Source organism: Microcebus murinus, chromosome 20 (assembly GCF_040939455.1).
Source record: "Microcebus murinus isolate Inina chromosome 20, M.murinus_Inina_mat1.0, whole genome shotgun sequence".
Classification (NCBI taxonomy): Eukaryota; Metazoa; Chordata; class Mammalia; order Primates; family Cheirogaleidae; genus Microcebus; species Microcebus murinus.
In genome coordinates, this window is record NC_134123.1 from 29262934 (window position 1) to 29287633 (window position 24700).

A 24700-nucleotide genomic window follows, 5' to 3' on the forward strand; every position below is an offset into this window, starting at 1 on the left:
ACTCTGGGCATAGTTCATTCACCACACTTCCAGACACACTTCGAATACCATTCAGAGCGAGTCGTGGAAGCTCTGATTAATATACAACGCAGAGCCCTCTCTCCGTACTCTCAAGGGTAAAAATCCTGCTGAAAAGCCAGTTCTTTTTAAAGCTGAGCGTGTAACACCACCTTGTGAATGATAATAAATGGCAGGCTAAGCCACCAGGTAGCCCGGCCCTGCAGCTGGATCTGCAAGTTTCGCGTACACAAAAACACATCCCTGCTCTCGGGCCAAGAGACCACGAGCAGCTTCCGGTGAGATAAGATTTCCTATGAGACTCTTGGTATTTCCCAATTCCTAGCCTAGTCAGAAATAGCAACCCCAACTCACATGGCTTGTTTTCCTTTTTTTTTTCTCCCCTGGTGGTTCTCATTTAAGCAACACTAAGAATGTGCATCCACTTGCTCTTAAAATAACATGGCAGTTATTTTTCCAACTTCAAATCTCACTGAGTATTTAGGCGAAAGATGTCTAGATAAGGTACAAAAATGTTACCATGGTATTTTCCTGGTTAGAGCTGGAACCCATACTACTAAGTGAAGTTTCCCAAGAATGGAAAAACAAGCACCACATATACTCACCAGCAAACTGGTATTAACTGAGCAGCACCTAAGTGGACACATAGGTACTGCAGTAATAGGGTACTGGGCAGGGGGGAGTGGGGCGGGTATATACATACATAATGAGTGAGATGCGCACCATCTGGAGGATGGTCATGCTGGAGACTCAGACTTGTGGGGGGAGGAGAGAAAGGGCATTTATTGAAACCTTAAAATCTGTACCCCCATAATATGCCAAAATAAAAAAAAGAAAAAGAAATATTCAAGCAGAAAACAAAAATGTTACCATGAGAAAAAATAGAAGAAAGAGTAATAATCCAGTGCCCATCAGAAGCGATTGGGTAATGCATAGAGTACTCCTGTGTAGTCTTCAAAAGACTAGACTAGGGCTTTATATATACTAATAGGAAAACAGGTATGAAAAATACTTTTGCATTAAAGAAAAAGAAGTGTAGAATGGCTCCGAAGGCCTAATTAAAAGTAGGATTCTTGCCCCCAGCACGTAACACTAACCCTGTTGTTAGCATCCCATGAGAAGAAACACCTCAACTGAAATCACATTTTCCTACTTTCTCCCTCGCCAATCCCACCACTTTTTCATTAGCTAATCCCAATTAAAACACTTTGTTACTAAAGCCATAAATCTCTGCCACTCTCGATAAGCACAAATTACATAGAAAATAACTGTATTCTATGTCTATCCAGAAAAATTAAGTCCTATTTTTTTTTTTTGTTTTCTGGCAGTCTTTGGGACTGAGAGCTGCTAAGTCAACACCCGTGCTTTTTGATTTGGGTTCCCTCCCTCATCATTTGCCTGTAAGACTACATTTATTTAGGAAGAAAATTACCACCAGTGCCCTTCTCTAAAATTAATCATAAAATGTGCCTTTTATTCCTATTTGTGAGCAACTTGAGGTCGTAGGAAAAGCTTGGTCATTGTGTTCAAATCTGCTTCTGCTATTACCCAGTGGAACGACCCAGGACAGCCAACCTGGCTAACACCTGGGCCTGACTCATAAACTGAGGGGACAGATCTCATAGGATTTGGGTTCCAAATTAATGAAGGAACATAGAGTCTGTGTTTAGTACAATGCTTGGCACAGAGCGAGTGCTCCTATTGCATGAATAAAAGCGGTTATCTTGTTTGTGTATTTCTCTCGTGGTAAGCAGTTGCTCAACCCGAGATTTCATATGTTAACCTAATAAAAAGAAACACACACCTTACCCTGTGATTGGTTTTCAAACTCATTTATTGCTCATTTCTCTGTGGCTTAATTTAATTAAACCGAGAAGCATATCAAATATTGATTTTAATAAAATCTTGATTAAGATTTGAGCAATTATCAAACACAGTTTTTCCGCACCATTCTTGCATTCCAATGGCACCAACCTCAAAAACCAATTTGCTTTTAAAATAAAGAAGTGATTATATATATATATATATATATATATATATATATATAAAATACTTCAAGCCAGTTTCAGAAGTAAAGAAAAAAATGGCCTCCTGTTCTTTTTATTAGCAAAGATAAACAGCAATGTCTGATGAGGGTTTTAAAAAGTTTAATTCAGTAGTTATCTCATCTCAACCGAACAGTAAAAAGAGAAAAACAAAAAAGAATTAATTCCTTTGATAAACATTAATTCAGTTTCTACCCTGTGGGAGTTACTGTTCTACCTAACACAAGGAGAGGCAAGGAAGAGGTAATCATACAGGCAGACTTAATATGTGGGGAAAATTTGGCCACATAGAAGTCTAATTTTATTAAATTATACCCAGAAAAGTACATTTATTCCAACCCTTGAAATTACTCTGTTGTGTAATTTATGAATATAGGCTCATTATCAGGAAAATCTAATGTAAGTGTGATGGGATAAATTATCAATAGCATTATATTAGCAGTTAGCCATAAGACATTTAATAAGTTAAATATTTGGTTCGATCGTTAAGCGCTTTATAAAAAAAGTGCCCAGCCAATAGCTATCACAGCAGCACCACCTAGAGGATTCTGCGGAGTAGCGCAGGGTCATTTTCCCCAACTTGCCTTCTATCTTAGAGGCAAAGAGAACTACTACATCTAAACATCTTATGTCACTGAAAGCATTTAAATTCTATCAAGATCACTTAGCGTCTTCTTAAATCTTGACATTTTTATGGAGTACCTAAGTGAAACTGAATAACCTCAAAATCACAACTGCAAATGCCCAATTGCATTTGGGCAAAAGATCCCAATATTGCTCCTGGCAGAGGAGGTAGAACTGGGCGGAAGACTGAGGCAGCCCAGGCCCTGGGACATTCTAACCTGGGGACACAGGTGTCCTCTCCCTCACACACCTGCCTCCTTTTTGCTGTCTTGATCCTGGACACCTGAGCGCCTAGGCAGACTGGACACCAGGTGACACCTCGAAGACACATTCCTGAGCTGCTAATTCCCTTCCTCCAGCCAAAGCGAGTCAAGTTCTGGCAGTGGGATGGAAAGAGAAATGGCAAAACATCCCCGATTTCTAAGAGCTCTCATCCTCTCTGCCGTTATTTGTTTTTGGAATTTTTCTCAACCTGGAAACTTCCTTGGAGGCATAGCAAAAGGGTTAAAATTTAGATAATAAAATAAGTTAGCCCTTCACAGGAATGAGCCCTGTCCTTGCATTATTTGGTTTTAGAATTTCAGCACGCTTTGCCGACTCCCAGCGGACTGCAGCTTCCCAGGGGATTGGCAAAAATGCGCATTCGCTGTGCAGTGTGGACTAGGGCCAGTGCGGTAAAGGGGACCAACCACTGGTGGGCGCTGTCTGCCTCGGGGAGGGCGGAGTAAGCCACATTTTGCCAGCGAAGGCATTAGATGCAGAAATCTGCACTAACCTGCACTTTCTTGCCTCCAGACCTGAAGTCTGGGTTCCCACCTGAGCACAGTAGTCAAGGGAAGACTGTATCTAGATTCATGGAGATGCTCTGAATTTCGGGTAATGCACTTGGGCCCAGTTTGCCAGAGTAACACTCGGTTTCACCTACAGAAATATTTTCCCCATTCTGTATGCTGAGAAAGCCATAGCTAATGTCATACAGAACTACAGTAACTTCAGTTCTGTGAAGCAGCAACCTTTTCCTGGACATACTTTCCCTTCTGTTCCACTCCCGTACCTACTCGCCTAACTAGTGTCTAATTCCCTTTGGGGGTTCAGCTTAGATGACACTGACTGCAGGAATCCCTCCAGGACCCCTCACGCTGGGTTAGGATGACCTTCCACGTGCCCCATTTGCAGCCTATACTTCTCCCCCGAGGCGGCTTCATGCACGATTTTATGATTGCTTGTTTATTAATCACATTCCCCTCGGGCTGTAGGCACCGTGAAAGCAGGGGATGTTTGTATCTTATTTACAGTTGCATTCTTGCATCCCCACAGTTCTGCCGCAAACAGTCCATCAACTGGAATTTGGTTGTTGGAGGAAAGACCGTCCCATATAAATAGGCTTCACCCTGGGAGCGACTCTGATGCCCTGTGCTTAGGCTCCATTCTTTGCCTTCAAAGCAGGTGCCTCAGCACGCACCACTTTAATCTCACTCTTACTTTGTTCTCCTTAACCCCAAAGCGGTGAGAAGCAGCAATCAAGATTCAACAAGGTGGGCCGTTTCTGGACAGTCGAGGCTTATGTCAGTTCCACTGGGCATCTCTTCATCATCTCCAGGTTCATTGGATCATGTTCGTGCAAAAGTCATTGTGGTTTTAGCGTCGTTGGCATTTGCCATTTGATATTGGAATGCATTCTTAAAATTAATGTGGTTATTTTATTCATCATTTTATTGTGCACTTCTCGCTTTGTGTTTTTTTTGCTAGTGACCTATTGCTTGCTGTTTATTTTATATTTATTTTAGACTATGGGACTGATGTTAGACAAAAAGCAAATTCCTGCCATTTTCTTATCCGAGTTCAAAACGGGTCTTAAAGCAGTGTAGATGACTCACAACATCAACAACACATCTGGCCCAGGAACTGCTAATGTACCTACAGTGCAGTGGTGGTTCAAGAAGTTTTGCAAAGGAAACAGGAGCCTTGAAGATGAGGAGCACAGTGGCTGGCCATCAGAAGTTGACTGACAACGACCAATTGAGAGCAATCATCGAAGCAGATCTTCTTAAACTGTTAATAACACAGGAAGAAGACAGGGAGCTCAACCACTCACTGTGTCCATGGAAGGACTATGATATGTTGAAACTAGAACAGTCTAAGACCATACAGATAACTTGGAGAGTATACAACAGGCACACAACAGGCAGAGCCATCCTGGAGAAGGTTCCAGAATAAGGTGAAATGAGATTTACCACTCTAGACCCTTATTTTGTCATTTGACTTCCTTGCCTCAGATTACATCTGCAAAACAGGGCTAAGATGGAAACGCTCAAGGGGCCACTGTAAGGGCGACTGAGATCGAGCACAGGGAGGTGCTTGGAAAACTGTGCCCAGGTAACAAAAGTAAGAGATTACGAAGTGTTTATAGAAGGACGACAGAATTCCCCACTGTCCAATATCCAATATCCTTAGTTTTGAAAGGTCTGAGGAGAGCATTTCACTGTCTTTACCCTGACAAATGTTTAATTAGGAAATAAAACGTATAGTAAAATTAGCCTAGCATGTGTTAAATGATAACCAGTAGATAATAAGTGTGAGAACCAGGGAGAGATCATTTAGTGTACAATACAGGGGAAACAGCATACATAGTTGTTCCATTTTTGTTTTCATATTTATAATTCCTGTAGATGGGACTATGCATGCAAAGTATGATAAGTAAATATGTCTCAGCCAATTCCCTCAAAAAAACGCTCAGAGTCTTTATTCATTCATAAAAAAACATTTTTAAAATTACTGGAGGCCAGGCGTGGTGGCTCACCCCTGTAATCCTAGCCAAGGCGGGCGGATTGCTCAAGGTCAGGAGTTCGAAACCAGCCTGAGCGAGACCCCGTCTCTCACAAAAATCGAAATAAATTAATTGACCGACTAAAAATATATATACAAAAAATTAGCCGGGCATGGTGGTGCATGCCTGTAGTCCCAGCTACTCGGGAGGCAGAGGCAGGAGGATCGCTTGAGCCCAGGAGATTGAGGTTGCTGTGAGCTAGGCTGACGCCACGGCACTCACTCTAGCCTGGGCAACAAAGTGAGACTCTGTCTCAAAAAAAAAAAAAAAATTACTGGAAACTGGCAAAACACCAGATGAGAATTTTCCAAAACTGACAAAAGACATTAACCCACAGTTACAAGAAGCACAACAAACCCCAAGCAGTATAAATACACAGAAAACCACACATAACGAAACTGCAGTATGTGAGTGATCCAATTTCTCTGCAGTCTTGCCAGCATTTGGCACTGTCATTATTTTTTTTTCTGTCTCCCTAGGCTGGCCATTTGCTGATCCTTTGGCTAGAAAGAGTAGGTTTCTGTTGGAGATTTTTTTTAAAAATTCTGTGTCTGTCGGCATTTCTGGGTTGCCAGCTTCTCTAGCTCTAAGTCTGGGATATAGGGACAAAAGAAAAAACCTAGGTAACTTATGACCATGTCATTCTTTGTGTCCCAAGTTCCCTAGCCAATCTGCATGTTTCTCTCAATCTTTCAGAGTCTTCTTCTGTATGTATATACCAAGGGCTGTCAGGAAACTATCTAGCAGAAAGTATCCAGCCATCTAACCATTCTTGTTATATTAACAATGGCTGGATACTTTCCAGACAGCCCTTGTATAATCCACAGGGGTTTTCATTATACTTAAGGAGAAAAATAGGGAAAAGCACATCTACTCCACATTTCCAAAAACAGAAATCACTAATGATTTGGGGGTTTTGGTTATTTTTTTTTAATGTATTCTGACAATCTCTATCTTTTACTTGGTCTAGCTTAGATAATTTATATGTAACGTAATTATTAATATATTAGGATTTAATTCTACAATTATAGTATTTGCTGATTTTTCTGTTTGGTTTATACTCCACTGCTTGCTCTTTTCCACTCTAGGTTGTTTAAAGAATTTTTAGTATTACCTATTTATCTATTGTGATTTTTTTTACTATATCTGTATTTTTTTTATTTCTTATTCTCAGGATGACATACCATATTTTTCATAGTCTACTTAGAATCAATACTTGCCCGTTCTAACTGAAATGTAGGAAAACTTACCCTGTGACAGGTCCCTTTACTCTGCTCTTATTATGTTACAGTTATCTTACATATTACATTTACATACTTTGACAATCCCAACCAATTTTATAATTTTTGTTTTCAACCATCAAATGTATTTTAAAGAATTCAAGAGAAGAGGAACAGTCTATTACAGAAGTTAGCGAACTTTTTCTGTAAAGGGCCAGATAATAAATATTTTAGGCTTTGCAGACCATACAATGTCTGTCATAATTACTCAACTCTGCCATTATAGAGTGAAAACACCCAAAGACAATACTAAACTAATGAGCATAACTGCATTTCAATAAAATTATATTTATCAAAATAGATGGTGAGCTGAATGTGGCAGGTGGGCTATAGTTTGCTGACCCCTGGTCTGTTGTATTGACCTAGATCTTTTTTATTTTTTTATTTTTCCTTCATTCCTGATATTCCACATTTCCCTCTCATATCATTTCACTTCTGTTTAAAGAACTTCCTTTAATTTTTTTTTTTAAGTGCATGTCTTCTGGCAACAAATTTTTGTTAATTTTTCTTCTCCTGAGAATGTCTTTATTTCCACCTTTTACTAAAGGATATTTTTGTAGAAATCAAGTCCTGGGTTGACAGTATTTTGTCTCAGCTCTTTAAACATATAGTTCCTCTCTGAGGTTTATGATGAGGAATCCACAGTCATAAGAATCATTCTTCTATAAATAATGTTTCATTTTCTCTAACTGCTTCTAAATTTTTTATTTATCTTCAGATTTTGGCATTTTGATTATGATGTGTTTAAACATGAATTCATTTTTGTTTATCCTCTTCAGGATTCACTGAGCTTCTTGAATTTATAGGCTGTCTTTAAAAATATAAACAAATTTTCATAATTATTTATTTAAATTTTTTTCTGCCTGGCACTGTTTCTTCTTTTCTTCTGAGACACTAGTGACAATTTTTAGATTTTTTTGAATTTTTGCAAAGTTCCTTGAGGCTCTATTCTGTTTTTCTAAATCTTTTTTTTCTCTATTGCTCAGATTGGATAATTTATTCCGAACTATCTCCAAGTTCACCTACTCTTTTGTCTACCATCCCGAGTCTGCTATTTAGCTCACCAAGTTTATAGTTTGTTATTTTGTCAATGCTAGTATTTTGATTTGCCGCTTCTTTACATCTTATATTTTCACCTGAGATTTTCTATCTTTCTGTTTCTTTCAAGAATGTTTGCCTCACTTTCTGGACCACTTTGATTATATTTATTTTAAAGTCTTTGTCAAATAATTCTAACATTTGTGTCATCTCAGTGTTGGTGTCTGTTGAGTGTAGATGTCCTTATCTAATACAAGTTGAAAATTTTCCTAGACTTTTGTATGTCAAGTGACTTTAGATTGTATCCTGAACATTTTGAATATTATGTAATGATATGCTGAGTCAAACTCATTGTTTTAAGATGATTCTTCTATATACAGAAAATCTAAAAATATCTATAGATTAAAATATAGACTTTTTTTGAGACAAGATCTCACTCTGTTGCCTACACTAGAGTGCAGTGGCCTGATTGTAGGTCTCTGCAGCCTCAAACACCTGGACTCAAGCCATCCTCCTGCCTCAGCCTCCCCAGTAGCTGGGACTACAGGTGTATGTCACCATGCCCGGCTAATTTTTTTAATTCTTTGTAGAGACAGAGTCTTGCTATGCTGCCCAGGTTGGTCTCAAACTCCTGGCCTTAAGCAATCCTCCTGCCTCAGCCTCTAAAATATAGAATCACTAACTGAGCTGAGTAATTTTGCTATATACAAGATAAGCATGTAACGATATAAATAAAATACAGAATTAATAAATGAATTTAGCAAGTTTGCTAGATATAAAGTTTATATAAAATAACTGATCTCTTTACCAACAGAAAATGGTAAGCAAATAAAAGCTGAAAACACCAGATAATATCAAATACATATGAACAAACATAATGAAAGATGTGTAATTCATCTATACAAAAAACTATATAACATTCTTGAAAGAAATGAAAGAAAAACTTTAAAGACAGAGAGACATATAATGTTCATGAATTAGAAGACTCATTATTATAAAGAATTCAATTCTCTCTAATTGATCTACAAGTTTAAATTCCAGTCAAAATACCAGCTGTATTTTTGTAAAAATTGACAATCTTATTCTAAAAGTGATATGCAAATGTAGAGAAAAGTCAGACATTCACACAGAAAAAGAACAAGGAGGGGAGACTTATTCTCCCAGCTATCAAGACTTTATAATACGACATCAAATTAGAGTGAGTGTCACTAGCACACAAACCAGCAGAATAAAATGGAGACCACAGAAAAAGAAACACACGGATATGGACAACTGGTGTGTAACAAAGGTGGCATTGCAGAACAGTGGGGGAAATGAGGCCTTTTAAACACATGGTACTGTGTGGATTTGATATAAGTGAGAAAATAAATGAAACACTTTCACAACCTTGCGATAGAGAAAGGTTTCTTAAACAAGACACCACAGTACTAAGCCCATAAAAGAAAATAGAATTGATTACTAGAATACATAATAGTTAAGAAATTCTATTCTCCAAAAGATACAGTTAAGAGAATAAAATGAGAGCCACAAAGTAGAATAAATTTGTAATAGATAGATACAGATGTAGATGTAGGTGTAGGTGTATATGTATTATAAATACAGATATAAAGATATAACCCTTAAAGAGCTTGTACCACAGGGTGTATGTATGCACCCATACACACACACATACACACACAATTCCAAGAAATGAGTCAATAAATATATGGAAAAAAGTGCTTCATCTCATCAATAGCCAGGGAGATGCAAACTAAAAGCACAATGAGATACCACTATACACATACCAAACGGCTAAAATCCAAAGGGCTGGCCTGACAATATTAACTGCTGGTAAGGCTGTAGACCAAAAGGAATTCTCTTGCACTACTGTTGGGTACGTTGGTACATTGGGGCAACCACTCTGGAAAACAGTTTGGCATTATCTGGCAATGAATCATACTCTATGACTCAGCAATTTCACTCCTACATATATACCCAAGATAAATGCACACCCCTACACACCAAAGGACACATGAAAGAAAGCTTGAGGCAGTATTATTCACAGTGGCCAAAAACCTAGAAACAACCAAAATATCTATCAACAGGAGAAATACATATATATATATATTATGGTACTTTCTTACAAGTGAGTACTACACAGTAATAAAAATGAAGAAACTACAGCTACACACAAGATAGACAGATGTCACACTCACAATGTTAAACAAAATGCACCCAGAACACAACGTTACACACTAGATAATCCCACTGATATAATTTAAAGCGAGGCGAACTAAATTATAAAGTTAGAAGTGAGATGACTAACTTTGGGAGGAGGCTGAGAGTGACGATTGATTGGGAAGTGCACCACGTGGAAGCTTCTGGGAGGTAGGCAGTGTTCTATTTCTTTTGCCCTGGTTGGGACTTCCACAGGAGTGCACTATGTGGTAGCTCACCCACTGTACATCTGTTTTGTGCACCTTACTTTTTTGTGCATTATATTAATGTTTACCAATCAAAGTAATTTTGAAACTGAATGGATCAGAGACCTCGGGACTGGGTTACCAGGGAAATGAAAGGGTACATAAAGTGCATGGGATTTCTTGTTTCCTTCAGCCCTTCCTTCATTCTTTGAACAAAATGAACAGACCGGGAAGTATTTACAGTTGCCCTCAACCCTGAGATGCTTAGCATATGTATTACATGCAATGCGCTGAGATGGGAGCTGCTTGCTGCAGCTGTAAGTTTAAAATGGGAATTGTGGGTAAAAATGAGATTAAAATTAGATGAACGTTCTAAACGAGTAACAGGTTGTCTAAAAGGAGAGAGAGAAAGATGTTCTTTAGTGAGAAAGTCAACAAATGTGAACTCTGGAGATTTTTTTCCTAGGAAGGGTGTGAAGGACAAGGATATTGAAGAAAATAACACTTATACAGTACTTGTGGGACTGCCAACTAGTACAACCTCTATGGAAAGTAGTATGGAAATACCTCAAAGAACTAAAGGTGGAACTACCATTTGATCCAGCAATCCCACTACTGCGTATTTACCCAAAGGAAAAAAGACATTCTATTAAAAAAAAAAAAAAAAAGACACCTGCACGCGAACGTTTATAGCAGCACAAATCACAATTACAAAGATGTGGAAACAACCCAAGTGCCAAGCAATACATGAGCGGATTTAAAAACTGTGGTATATGTATGCCATGGAGTACTACTCAGCCATAAAAAATGGTGAATACTTCTTGTACTCATTCTGGATGGAACTGGAAACCATTCTTCTAAGTGAAGTATCATAAGAATGGAAAAAACACACACCACAGGTACTCACCATTAAATTGGAACTAATCAATCGACACTTACATGCACATATGGAAAGAACATTCATTGGAAGGAAATCAAGCATGTGGGAGGGGGGCGGAGGGGATGGGTAAATTCACACCTAATGGGTACAGTGTGCACTATCCAGGTGATAGGCACACTTAATAACTTTGACTCAAACAGAACAAAAGCAATTTATGCAACCAAAACGTTTGTACCCCCGTAATATTCTGAAATTTAAAAAAAAAAAAAGGAGAGAGGAAAGAAATAGGGGAGGGAAGTAGGGAGAAAAAGGCTAGAGAAATGGAAAGATGAGAATGAGGGAGAGAGGAGAAAAAAGGAATGGAGGGAAGAGAAGAGAACATACTAAGGAAAGGAAAAGACAGAAGAACGAAATATGGTTAAATAATTCACAACAGACACCTGGTATGAACGAGGCATTTCATACATACAATATCATTTAAACCTCACATCAGCCTTCTAAGGTAGATATTATCTTTCTTACTTTACAAATAAGGAAATTGAAGCTTTGAGAGTTTATTTTATTCAAGGAAACATACCTAGAAACTTCAACCCTAACTGCCTGCAATTCCAAATCCTGTGCTGTGGAAAACCACTTAATTCCAACAGATAGGATTACTTTATGGGAAGTAAATATCTATGTTACACTTAAGTCAAAAAAAAAAATTATCCCAGAAGCTGCCTTTGTCCTACTAAGAATTAGAAAATGATTTTCTGAAATCTTAAATCTATAATTCTCTAAGTTTATATCACTGGGTCAGTCATGTGGAATAATTACTGATATCACTGGCATATGATAATTCTGCTTTAGTATTAAGGGGCATTTTAGAAGAAACTACTGTCTATTTTCCAAAGGGAAACCAGTAGAGTACTGGAAAAGTTCTGTTTAAGTTGATCAACAATGTCTCATGAGAAAATGGCCACAAAATGTATCCATGGTCTAGTTCTTAATATTTGCCTACTGGTGAGAATGCCAAAGACAGCTACATGTGGTGGCATAGAAAATTCCAAGAGAAGACTCAAGATCATGAAGTTACCTGGATTTCTTCAGGCTAACCAGAGAGCAGCAGAAAATTATCAAAGGACAAGAGGGACTTTCCAGAAGAGAACCATCTCATTTTGACAAAATCATATGAGGAATTAGTGGACTTTAATGAATCAATATTGGGGTTAAGTCAGAGTACTGCAAGAAAAGTATTACTCATTAATACTTTCACTTAAGTTCAAAGTTATTTAGTACATACTGTGAGTCAAGAGGAAAGGGGAGGGGATGGGAAGTAGGGAGGACAGGGGGGGAATTCACATGTATTGAGGAGAGTAGGCAATATGTGAGACGTTGCAAAGACACTTAGCTAGCACAGCCCTGAATATTCGTTACAGTCTCCAAAAAAGGCACAAAAATTAAACCAACCTACCTTCAAGGAATAATTAGAAGTGAAAAATTGATAAGGAGAAAACGGCTCATATTCTCATTGATTTCCTGTGCACAGTGAGACAAACTTGACTGTCGGTTGGAAGTCAGTTTGGCTACTTCGTATTTCTTTTTCAGCGGTTGGGCTCTCCTGTCAGTGCTTTTTATGCTGGAGTCGTTCTTTGCTCTAATCACAGCTGTCAGCTATTGAATGAGCTTGACACCCTGACTCCAGAAACGAGGGAATTCACGCCCCATGCATATGCAGTTGGTTCCTTCATTAAAGCTGATTGACATATCAGACATGGTGCACCGTCGCTGCTTTTTATAAGAGAAACAAATGGCTACACAATCAAGTAGGGAATCTCCTTGATCAGAAACACCCAGGGAGGCCAACAATCAGTCTTTATTCAACTCAGCCGGTATTCCTGTAAAGACCTCTGTTTTCTTTACTGCAAAATGGCAGATATAGTCAATCAGTTAAGAACCAGATCTACACACACACACACCAGATTCAGACTCCTTCCCCATAACCTTAGCTATTCTTTCCAAATCATCTCGTGGAGTCCCAGGTGTTGAGAGCCAAGTGGGATTAGTTGGCTACTGGGAAATGGCTTTTTGGAAAGTATAAATATCTTATAGGGGCAAAAAAAAAAAAAAAAAAAAAAGCAGAGAATTACAGTAATTAGAATTACCCATACCTCAAAAAAAGTGAAGCAGAACGAGAGCTTCTCAGAGTGTTTCTGTACCTAAGTTAATATCATAAAATGACAGGCTCAGAATTGAAATGGATCATCTAGTCCAAAACCACCAGTGAGTTCAAAATTATTCCAGAACATCTGTAACAAGGGCCTCTTCAGAATCTGGGTGACATTCCTGGCGATAAGCATGCCTTTTCTACTGAGAGACTGCTTTCTGGAACTGGAAGCACAAAGTGAATCAGTATGATGGGAATTCATCATGGCCCGGTACCTATGGAGATGCGTTCCCAGCTTACAACTTATATCTTGCCATCAACGTCCTTTTCAAACCCCAGGAAGTCACAGCATGACTCCAGCCACAAACTTTTCCAGCCATGCTTCATACAAGAGTTGGTCTCTTCCTCCCAAGCTACAAGGATATTATCAATGTCCTTCAAAACGTCAAGCGGCTTCTGACCGTCCCTATTTGTTTCCTCCATCGGCTACCCATTAGAATGCTCTTCTATGGCAATCTGTAGAACGTGCAAGCACTGCCACTTGTGATATTTCAGCAACTTAGATCTCTTAACAACAACAACAACAACAACAAAAAGTGGCATGAAGAAAAATCCTAACGGATTCAACAAAAATACTGGCAAGTAGCATCTGCAACTGAGTTGAGAGCAGTGAGGGGGGTGCTACAACGAGGTGAGGGCGCTTACTCACTGATTTGGGCGTGGGTAGATGCACAAACACACACATGGTTGTACTACTTAATGCTGTTGTATGTTTTCCCACAACATAAAAACTCCCGGGGCGAGCGGACGCGTGGGCGCTGCACAGGCAGCCGAGTCCATCACCAACCACCCAGAGCGGCCCAAGCCCGTGGTCCAAGGCACCCGCCCCCCGTTTATGCGCTGCAGAGCACGTAGCGCACTGGGTATTATGCTTGTTTGTCGCATGGTGTCTGCCTCCCCCGCTGGAGTGTCGCCGGGCCCCGGAGAGAGCCCGGTGCGTGGCGGGCGGGCAGGGAGGGAGTTCTCGAGCGAGCGGCTGTTCCCCCGCCGCGGGCCTAGAGGAACGAACGGGCGGACCCGGCCCGCTCTCTCCTCGCCCACCTCGGCCCCATCGACCCCGCCCAGCCTGGGTGAACACCAGGTGAGCGTTCGCCGCTCGCTTTCGAGAACCTTCGCCTACGGGGGCCGGAAAGCGTTAGGGCTACAGTCAGGGCGGAAGAGCCGCCCCCGCAGAGCCTCCTGGCCCTTCGCGCGCGCGTGTGCGCAGGCGCGGCCCGACGCTTCCTGTACGTCACTTCCTGCTTTGTCTCCTAGCAACGGCTGGAAGCGTTGTTGACATCCCGGGAGGCTGCGGCGCCGCCGGACTGAGCTGGGAGTCTCGCCGCCCGCGCGATGGTAAATGTGGGGTCTCCGCCCGCGCCCCGCCGCTCCGAGGGCGCCGACCGCCTGGGGCCTTCGCTGCCCGGCTCCCGGGCAGTCCCGGGCCGCGGCGAGGGCCGGTGGAAGCTTCTTGGAGGGGCGAGAGGGAGACCGTGGAAAGGGAGAAGATGCTGTCCAGATGGGTGGAAGCTATCTTGAGGGCTGGTTTCGGGGGGTGGTGCTTGGGGAGGGGTGATGATGAGAAAGGCAAGAGAGAAAGAGTGAGGGGATGAAAAATGCTGAGGGGGACGAGAAATCCCGGGAGCCAGGGGCGTTTGCCAAACGGGAGGAGCGAGATGGAGCGGAGAAAAATCAGGTCCTGAGAGGGGTGGGACAGGGCGAGCAAGGGAATGGAAAGGGGAAGAAGTGAGGGTGGATATTGAGAGACAGAAGAAAGGCAAATAAAGAGAAAGAAGGAAAGACGGGAGGGAAGGGAGGGAAGGGAGAGAGCACCACCCCCCAAGGAAAAAGTAAGAAAAGGAAAGTAGAAACTAGGGAAAGCAAAGAGCTTTAAGAGAAGAATGAAAAGGAGATTGGAAATGGGGGTTAAGAGATTGCATTAGGAGGGCTCAGAAATCATGAGAAAAGAGGAAAAACTGGGAGGCAAGAAAGGGTCAGGGAGAGAAGAAATAGGAGTTTGGGAAAGAAGTAAAAAAGAGAATGATAAATGAGGACAGTGGCTGTAAGAAGCTGTGGACATCGTCATAAAGATTATCAAAAATGCAATAAATTGTTGATCTCCTGCACAACTATTAAACGCTTTAGTGCAGTGTTTCCCAAAGTGAGATGCAAACATTAGTTGCTATGTAAGATGGCCCAGAAATACCAAACAATAGAATGAATCACATCGTGAGAAAGTTATTCCTCTTTTATTTTGTTCAGAGTTGAGACTATGTACAGGAGAAGGTATCTGACACTCTTAGGTCCTTCATACCACTATCATTTGGTAATTTCCATTTTTTTCACCTGAAGAGTAGACCTTAAGCTCAGAGCTTTCATTGTGGTAGAATTTAATAATATATTCTACTTTCTCTTCATTTTGTTTGTCTTTACAGTTATTTCTATTGATGACAAATAATACCAGGTTTCCATTTGTGGTAGTGGTGTATAAATAAAATGCATTTATTTAAGCTGTTAGTAGTGAGATAATTTAAAGAACATGCTAGATAAATAATATAGATGGTATTCACAATGGAAAAAAATGTGAATCTAGTACACAAATGCCTGAAAATCTAAAAACACATGCTATGCTAGTGGCAAAGAGGAGATAAGTGCTGGTACCCACATTTGACAAAAGTAACATAATGTTCACCTGTGGAATATTGAGGGGGAAAAAAAATATAGCACACCCTCATCAAAAGACTCCGCAGAACACTATTTGAATTCAGAATATCTAGTGATTGATGGCTCAGTCATGAACAGTATAAAGGTCTGGAAAAGATTACTTTTTATTCTGGCATTCCTAGAGGGGAAGAAAATTGATACAATATAGTCCATACATAAGATTCAGAAAGGTGAATTTAGAACACACCAATGGATTCCAAAATAATCGTTCATGGTTAAACATATAGCTTACACTGAGACCCAAGCTATAGTTATCAAGAAAACCCTGGAATCCTGGAAAACATTGTTTTCTTAGAATTTCCTTTTGTAAATTTAATCCCCTGAATACCCAATTAGGTAGCATTAATGAAAATAAGATTTCTCATTAAGGACCACTTCTACACAGAGGGAGGCCATGATATAAAGCTCTATAAATGCTTAAATGACTGCAGTGTGTAAAATGAATTTTTTCATGTGAATGCAGAAAGATCCATGAGTGAAAAATTTCTGTGCAAGATAAAGAATAACTTTCTAACAAATGGAAACAGATAAAAACTGTTGTGAGTGCTTGTGAGGTAGTAAGTTCTCTTTCTCTACAAGGTTCAAGCTAAGAGACTTGTCAGGGTTGTATGCAGGAGGGGTTACATAGATTTTTTTTATATGGGACTTGACAACTTCAAAGCTGTCTTTCAAAAGTCTGAGATACAGCACCCAGCACCTTAAGAAGATAGAGGAGTAGGTATCTTTTAAAACATTATTCTCCCTGGGGTTGGGGTCATCACAAAGACCTTTTTGGTTAACTGCCTTCCTGATCTCTTCCAGGCAGAGGTGGAGGAAACCCTAAAGCGGATCCAGAGCCATAAGGGGGTTATTGGAAATATGGTTGTAAATGCAGAAGGTAAATATGTCACGGGCTGCCTTCTTGACACACAGAAGCCAACCAGGACCTGTTTGTTGTGTCAGTCGTTAAGCCTAACATTTTAGAATTTGAAATCAAAAGCGTATTTGTATATTTTAACTGTGGCATTTACTTGTCAAACATCTATTGAGCATCTGTTATATGCCAAGCATTCTGCTAAGGGCTAGGGCTATCAGTATGAATCAAATATGCCTTAAAATGTCTGTATATTCCTAAAAAAACACTATATGTTGTCTATTATTTAAAGCTTTGATAGTTCTCTTTTAACCATTTCAAAAGAGCCAATAAAAGTGTCATTTTGAAGATAGGGAGTGTATGATTGCTGGTAGCTTCTGTTTGTTTCAACATTATAAAGGGCACAGAGTTTCAGTCTTCATTTTAAGCGGAACTCATTCTTTACCATAGTTAATAAAAATCTTTGAGGATTGATTTAATATCGTTTATAGTGTAATCTTTGTGGACACAGTACAAGAAGGGTCAGTACATTTCCAACAATGAAATCTGTAGACTTACCAGAAACTCGCTCTTGCTGCACAAAGCTTATTAAGAACCCACATAACATTTTCTCTGGCACACTGCTCCATGCTCAGCTGTGGCGGCGACCTCTTAAAGGTTCCTGCTGGTTTCATTGCTAATTCAGGCATTTGTAAGGACAAGAGGTGACAGAAATTCCAGAGCGTTTGTTAAAATAAGAGTAGCTGCTCCACATAATTCACAATGCAACCATGGAACTGGCATATTACCAACTTGGTGCCTGGACAAACTCCATCAGTAAATATTTATTGAACAACCATCAACTGAAAGTCTGTTTAAACTGTGAACTAAAAGTCCTTAGCATGAAAAATGGAAAAATAACCTCCTTTACCAGTAGTTTTGACAATTAAATGAGATAATAATTGTCAGGTGCCTGACACAATATCTAACACTTAAGAGAACTGCAATTGAATAGTTATGAGAATGTGGAAATTTTTAATTCATTTGTACAGAGAAAACATTAGATGTGTTTTATAAAATTAAAAATAATGCCAAATATGAGTGAGATACACACAGACATACAATAAATATAATAAATTCACCAAGCTTAAGTAATTGGGGTGGGGGTGGGGAGAGAAGACTTAAGATCCACCTTAACAGGTAGGTCAATATTTCCAGGCAGCGGTCCAGCCCTAGTGTGTGGATCTGGTTGAATTAATTTTATTTCCAGGCATCTGCATACTGGGCTCTCCACATGATTTCATAAAGGTGCTGTGTAAGTTTCCTTTGGCCACAGTGGCAAAGTACCACATACTTGGTGGCTTAAAATAACATAAATTTATTCTTAGTTCTGGAGGCCAGAAGTTGGAATCAAGACATCAGCAGAGTCATGCTCTCTTTGTTTGAAGACTCTGCAGGGGCATCCTTCCTTGCCTCTTTCTAGCTGCTGGTGGTTGGTGTCAGTCCTTGGTGTTCCTTGGCTTACATCACTCCAGTCTCTGCTAACATCATCACATGGCCTTCTCTCTGTGTCCCTGTGTCTCTTTTTCTTATAAGGACCCCAGTTATTAGATTAGGGCCCACTTGAATCCAGTATGACCTCTTCTAAACTAATTATATCTGCAAAGACCTTGTTTCCAAAGTCACCTTCAGAGGTTTATGGCGGACTTGAATTTGAGGGGGCCACTGTTTAACCCTGTACAGGTGCACTCACCTGTGACACCCAGAACAACTCCTCTAATGTGCTTGGAAGACCTTGCTCTAAAGTAGGTAATCCTGGTGGTATGCGTCAAATGTCCATCCCTTCAATCTGTAACTCCACTGCTAGGAATTTATCCTATGGAGTGATAAATAAAAGATTTAGGTACAAGGAGACTCACTGAGGCATCGTGTAGAACAGCAATAAATAAATAGACAAGTATATAAATCTATCCCAACAGTAAGGGAGTTTTTAAATTAACTGTAATGTTTACTTGATGAACATTACTCTATTTAAAATGTTGAAGAGTATTTAGTATCAAGGGAAACTACTCACAATATTAGATGAAAAAAGCAGAGAACAGAGCAGCAGTCAGCATTGTCCGATCCTATACACAGCCAGGTGCACATGTATATTTCAAATAACTGTGGAAGAAAGGGTAAGGGGACGTCACAGTGATCCTCTCTGAGTGGTGGCATGAAAAGTCATTTTTGCTTTATTTTCCTGGGGTTTCTCAGTTAGCACTTCTCCAAAGTCAACAAAATATTTTTAATACCCATTAACTTCTAATTAACCTCTACTAGGATAAAGTTGTGTTAGGATCCAGGGCACTTTTCAAGGTTTCTAGATACCGGGAGTTTTTACCTACAAGCCAAATTAACCTTTTCACAAAAATATAAATGAGGGGCTTATTTTTCTAATTGTTTTCTAATTATTCTAATTATTATTTCATATTATTAATAGGATATATGACAAATGACAAAGATGTTTATTAATAGCATATGGTATAAATTGCGTGACCAGAATGTAATAAAATATTCAATTTCAACAGCCTACTCAATTTTAGATGAAAGTGCTATTTATTATAGCATTGTTTTTGCAGCTTTGGGAAGTCCTGTGAAATTTAATACCAAAAATATTTAACGAAGAGGGTGTTTATGTATTCTTGTTCTCTACTAGTGGTTTTGGTCTACTAATTCTAGGCAAATAACTTTAACACATTGTCAGATTATATTTGTGGTTAGATAGGCTTTCTACCAGGTTTATTCATTTAGATGTCATCATATCCATGTGAAATAGACTCCTTTGGTTTCACTGCTATTGAAACGTAGACTTCCTAGTCATGACAATAAAGTAGACTTATCAGTTTAGCCCAATGCTGAGTGGTATAGGTTTTGATTAGAGCAGATTTTTTGTTAACACTGGTTTCCCATTTAGAAAACCATTGTTTACAATATTGCAATACTGATCATTGAATTAGATACAGGTAAATATATATATTTGTCTCCCAGATAGCTAGATCTGTCATATATTATATATATAAGCTTGATTTCTGTAGGCTCTTAATTTTAAATATCCCTGACATTTCTAACAATCTATCATTTGAATTTCATTAGATTTTATCAGCCATGCAGGCAATTCCTTTTATTTTGAAATACAGTCTATCAACCAAAGTACAAATGTATAGTTGAAGATGATAAACTGAAATAATGAGTGTCAGCTTTACTAGGATCATAAAGAGTCATATTTTAAAGTAGTGCCATAAATTCAGCAATATCCAATTTTAAAATGCACATACTATTTGTTCTAGGAGCTCCATTTTAGGCTTTTATCCTACACGTACATACAAATGTGAAATGACATGCACAAGGACATAGCCTGTAGCTTTGCTTATAAAAGTCAAAGATTGGGAACAACCTTACTGCCTGTCGGGAGGATATATTAGTCAAAGGTGTTACAAAACATCCATTCAACAGACTCTTAGTCATTAACATGAATTACTTAGCTTTATGTATACTGTATAAAGCAATTTCCCAAGTGTATTAAATGAAAAAAACTTAAGGTACAAAATAAAGAATAATACCATTAAAATACAGAATATAAACATATCTCTGGAAGAACACCTAAGAAACTGGGAGCAATGGTTGCATCTCAGAAGGGAATTGGGTAAAGTTTATACCAGATGCTAAAAATCACTTTTAATAATTTTTTAATCACCTCACATAGTACCAAGCAAGAACTCAATAAATATTTGTTGGCTGATTTTTTTTTTCAAATGTCTATGGTGAATACCAAAAACTCCATGTGTTTCCACATTGTGCACTTATTATTCAGAAAGGCTGTTTTATTTATTGACGTGGATCATGAATAGACTAACAAAATAGACCTGAGCATCTGATTGATAACCTTGTCATCTACATTTTAAATAACTTATTCTGGCTGTATTTCTTTTGATACTGAGCAACGCACACTTAGTAGGTAGTCACTGTTTAAGATGCAAAATAAAAGTACTTGTCAAAAGGTTCCCTTCAAAGCTTGAGTGCTTGCTACATTTCTGCTTCCTGCTTGTTAAAGAGCCATACTTTGTGATCTTTCATCAGGTATGAAAGACAACTGACTGCCTTCTAGGGAAAAAGCGAACAAATAATACAAAAATTAACAAGTTTTATATGATGCCTTATTTATTGAATAGGTTTCTCTGTAAATATTGTCCTCATAACGTTTAGCAAGACCTATTCCAGAGTAACAGTTATCTTAAAAAAAAAAAAAAATCAATCAATCTGTTTCAAAGTCAAAATTGTTGGTCTCCAAGAGTTTTATGAAAACTTGGTAAAAGCCTAAGTTTGTAATACTCTTTCACTCTTGAAAGTGCTCATCTTGTTTAGTAGTTTCTGGAGCTACATTGTCAGAAGGAAAACCAAGAGCTAAGTTAGACTCTTTAATTGATTGGCCTTAATACAGGTACCTAAGGAAAGTGACAGCAATCCCAAATTCACCTTCGTAAGTCCGCCTAAAGTAAAGGCACATTTGCAAATCAAATCCTTGGAATTCCCTGGCTATCTGGTTGTTCTCAAAATGCTATGAAGGCTATCTCTGATTAGATACAATACATGTGAAATACCTACCACAGCACCTGGTACATAACAGGCAATGACGCCGGGGTGACCTGAATTGAGCTAGATTGATTTCAACTGCATTGAATTATACTTGCATATTTATCTGGCTAGAATTTTCCAGTTCATAGGTTGTTTTAAACTCATACAATAGAACACTCGAGCACACAAGTAGCCCAAGTTAATAATGTTTAAACCAAGAATGAGGGCAAGCCAGGAATGTATAGCAGAACTACAGTGTCTTTGTTACCATATTTTCTAACTTAAAATTTTAAGGTTTGCAAAATATTGTGTGAGCAGTTATAAAGGAATTTTGAAAATCCCCTTTGATGTGCTCTCTGGCATGTGCGGTGGTGTCCCTTTATGTTTCTGGCCTCAGAGAAGAAGACTAACAGCGTGTCAGAGACCAAGCATTTCAAAGCAGACTCGCTGTAGACAGGACACCTTGGCGGAATGCATTTTATATAAAAATGTGTCAACTTAGTACTGATATAATCAGTTAACAGCTTCCAAAAGACTCATGCACAAAAATGTCCCATCACTCCATTAGCTATAAAAAAATTGTAAAGTACCAAATGACCAAACAGAGGATTGATTATGATATATCCAAAAAAAAAAAGCAAAGCATGCAGGGATTAAAAATAATGTGGATGACACTGTTGATAAGGACAGCTTGTATGCTATCATTTAAATGAAGAAAAAAAGCAACAGTCAAATCTGTAAATATAGTTTGACCCAAGTATACTTAAAACTCTAGGTAGAAACAAAAAGATTTGGGAAGGAAATAAACTAAAATTGACACCAGTTCTAGCAGCCATCAACGTTTTCTTCCTCTTTACAATTATCAGTGTTTTCCAGTGGTTCCAAAATGCACATGTGACTTTTAAAATTAAAAAAAATTAACCAAAAATTCAATCTCCTGATAGGTATTCCTATCCGAACAACCTTGGACAACTCGACCACGGTTCAATACGCAGGTCTGCTTCACCAGCTGACAATGAAAGCCCGGAGCACGGTCCGCGACATCGATCCTCAGAACGACCTCACTTTTCTCAGGATCAGATCAAAGAAACATGAAATCATGGTAGCTCCAGGTAACTTGGCATTTCATTTCGTATTTAAAGCATCTTTCTGCTTTATTGGATAAAAGCCTTGTTTCCAAAAGCTTTGTTGGATAAGAGAATGGGGAGTATAGATTTTAGTATATAATAGGAAACACTATTGCTCAGTTACAAAATGAACACATTTGACTCTGAAGGTTTCAGCCTGAAAATTGTATGAAATTGGCAATTAATGTGACCTTTGAACAAGGTGAGTTTTGCCCACTTGCATTTATTAGCACTCAAAAAATTTAGGAGGTGTAGGTCTCATTTTCAGTGAACTTAGTGCACAGACGCTAGAGGGTATAAGCAATGTCCCCCATGCTAGATCGATAGGGTCTCAAACCCTCCCCAAGGGGAAAACACACCCACCTGGTCTCCCAGAAGACAGCAGCCACACAAACACTTCTTTCCTTGCAGGAATTACATTCACCGTGTTAGTAAAAGACTATAAAACACGGCGTATGCTACTGAATCTAGTCTAGAACAAACGTCTCCGTAGCACGTATATCCAATCAGAATTGCCTATAAACTAGATAAAGCTTTTTCCACACCTGTGTTCTCACCCTGACTGCACATTAAAATCACTTGGAGGGCTTTTTACAAAAACTATCCATGCTAGGACCCCCCCCCCCCCGACCATCCCTGGGGGTGGGCCCTGGGAGATGGCCATTTTCTGAAGGTTCAACAGGTGATTCCGCTGTGCAACCAGTGGGGGAAACCATGGGTCCATGTGATGTTTTGAAGAGAAAATCAGATTAGGTGAAATATCCATGTATTAAATTTAATTGCAGGGTGAATTAATTTTGTCCATGTCTCTCTGTAGATAAGGAATATCTCCTGATTGTCATTCAGAATCCGTGTGAATAGACCTGCTGCGGCGGCCAAGGCTGTCCTGGTGATATGGGGTTGGAAACACTTCACTATGTAACGATTACTAAAATAGTATTCCAATCCAACTGACTCTTTGGACGTTCTTTTCTATGTTTACATTTAAACTATTCTACATGTCTCGTTTAGTCCCTTTTGATTGCATTGTGTATTGTATTGTACTTTTGTTATATAATAAACGAATTCTGGTATGTACGCCTCTATTTTTTGTATAGCAGATAAAACTGAGGGATGCTAGTGAGAAGACAGCCCTCCCTGGGACAGGTCTTCTAGTCTAGAAGTAGCCATCACCAAGTATAGGAGCAGGAAATGCCCATAACATGCCAGGGAGATTCAGGGGAGCACTGTGGAAGCCACAAGCAAAGTAGAAAGTCCCATGGCTCAAGGAGTGTTCGACGCTTTCCCAGGTTGGACAAGAACAATAGGAAGTCAGAAGCGTGGTCCTCAGCGGGGGGTCAGCACCCCAGCTCCGCGCCTCCCTGACCCCTCAGACTCGGGCTTCTATCACAGCAGCCCCAGGGAACCAGATAAGGCTAAGCCCCAGTAAGGCTAAGGAGATAACACCGGAGGGTTTTGTTTTTACTAGATATTTCAAACATTTCAGAAAATCATCAAAGTCATAGTACAGATTTCCATGTTCCCCAAACCCCTCTATAGCATAGGTGTTCATATTTTGCCATATTTGTTTTATATCCTCCCCCTTTTTAACTAAACTTTTATTTTAAAGTAAGTGAAGACTTGTGAAGTTGAAAGAAATCACATAGAGACCCTGTGTACCCTTGACTCAGTTTCCCCTGTGGCAGCATCTCCCAAAGCCCTAGTACCTTAGCACGAGCTGGAAATTGACACTGGACGCCCCACCCATTAGCCTTCTGACCACCACTGATCTGTCCTCCATTTCTATATCTTTCCCTATCAAAAATGTTATGTAACCTTTTGGAATTGACTCTTTTCATTCAACGTAATTCTCTTAAGAGCCATCCAAACAATAAGCAATGGACCATTACAGACACAGCTGAAGCCTGGCCCTCCTGTGCCTCCGTCCTCCTTCCCGGGGGATTCTTGCCAGGATGCACAGGGGTCCACAGGCCCTTCCGCCCATGTTTCTGCTATAACGCCACACCAAGCCAAGTGTGCAGAATGACGCCTGGTAAGTTGTTCGACCACACCCATGGCCCCAGCTTGCAACCTGCAAGGCTATCCCAGCCATCCCGCACGGATG

General features: G+C 39.5%; 1 protein-coding gene across 1 annotated transcript; it reads left to right on the forward strand.

Annotated features, from left to right (window-relative positions):
- The first annotated feature begins 14310 nt into the window (after positions 1–14310).
- DYNLRB2 (dynein light chain roadblock-type 2) lies at positions 14311–23669 on the forward strand. The gene is made up of 5 exons (XM_075995810.1): positions 14311–14401; positions 14575–14655; positions 16825–16900; positions 22414–22581; positions 23414–23669. Exons 2-5 carry the CDS (start codon positions 14653–14655, stop codon positions 23455–23457), a joined length of 291 nt encoding a protein of 96 aa, XP_075851925.1. The 5' UTR covers positions 14311–14401; positions 14575–14652; the 3' UTR covers positions 23458–23669.
- Positions 23670–24700: the final 1031 nt, after the last annotated feature.

Coding starts and splice junctions, on each gene's coding strand:
- DYNLRB2 (XM_075995810.1), top strand. Junction 16,901..22,413: donor TATGGTTGTAAATGCAGAAG/GTAAATATGTCA, acceptor ATCTCCTGATAG/GTATTCCTATCCGAACAACC. Junction 22,582..23,413: donor TGAAATCATGGTAGCTCCAG/GTAACTTGGCAT, acceptor GTCTCTCTGTAG/ATAAGGAATATCTCCTGATT.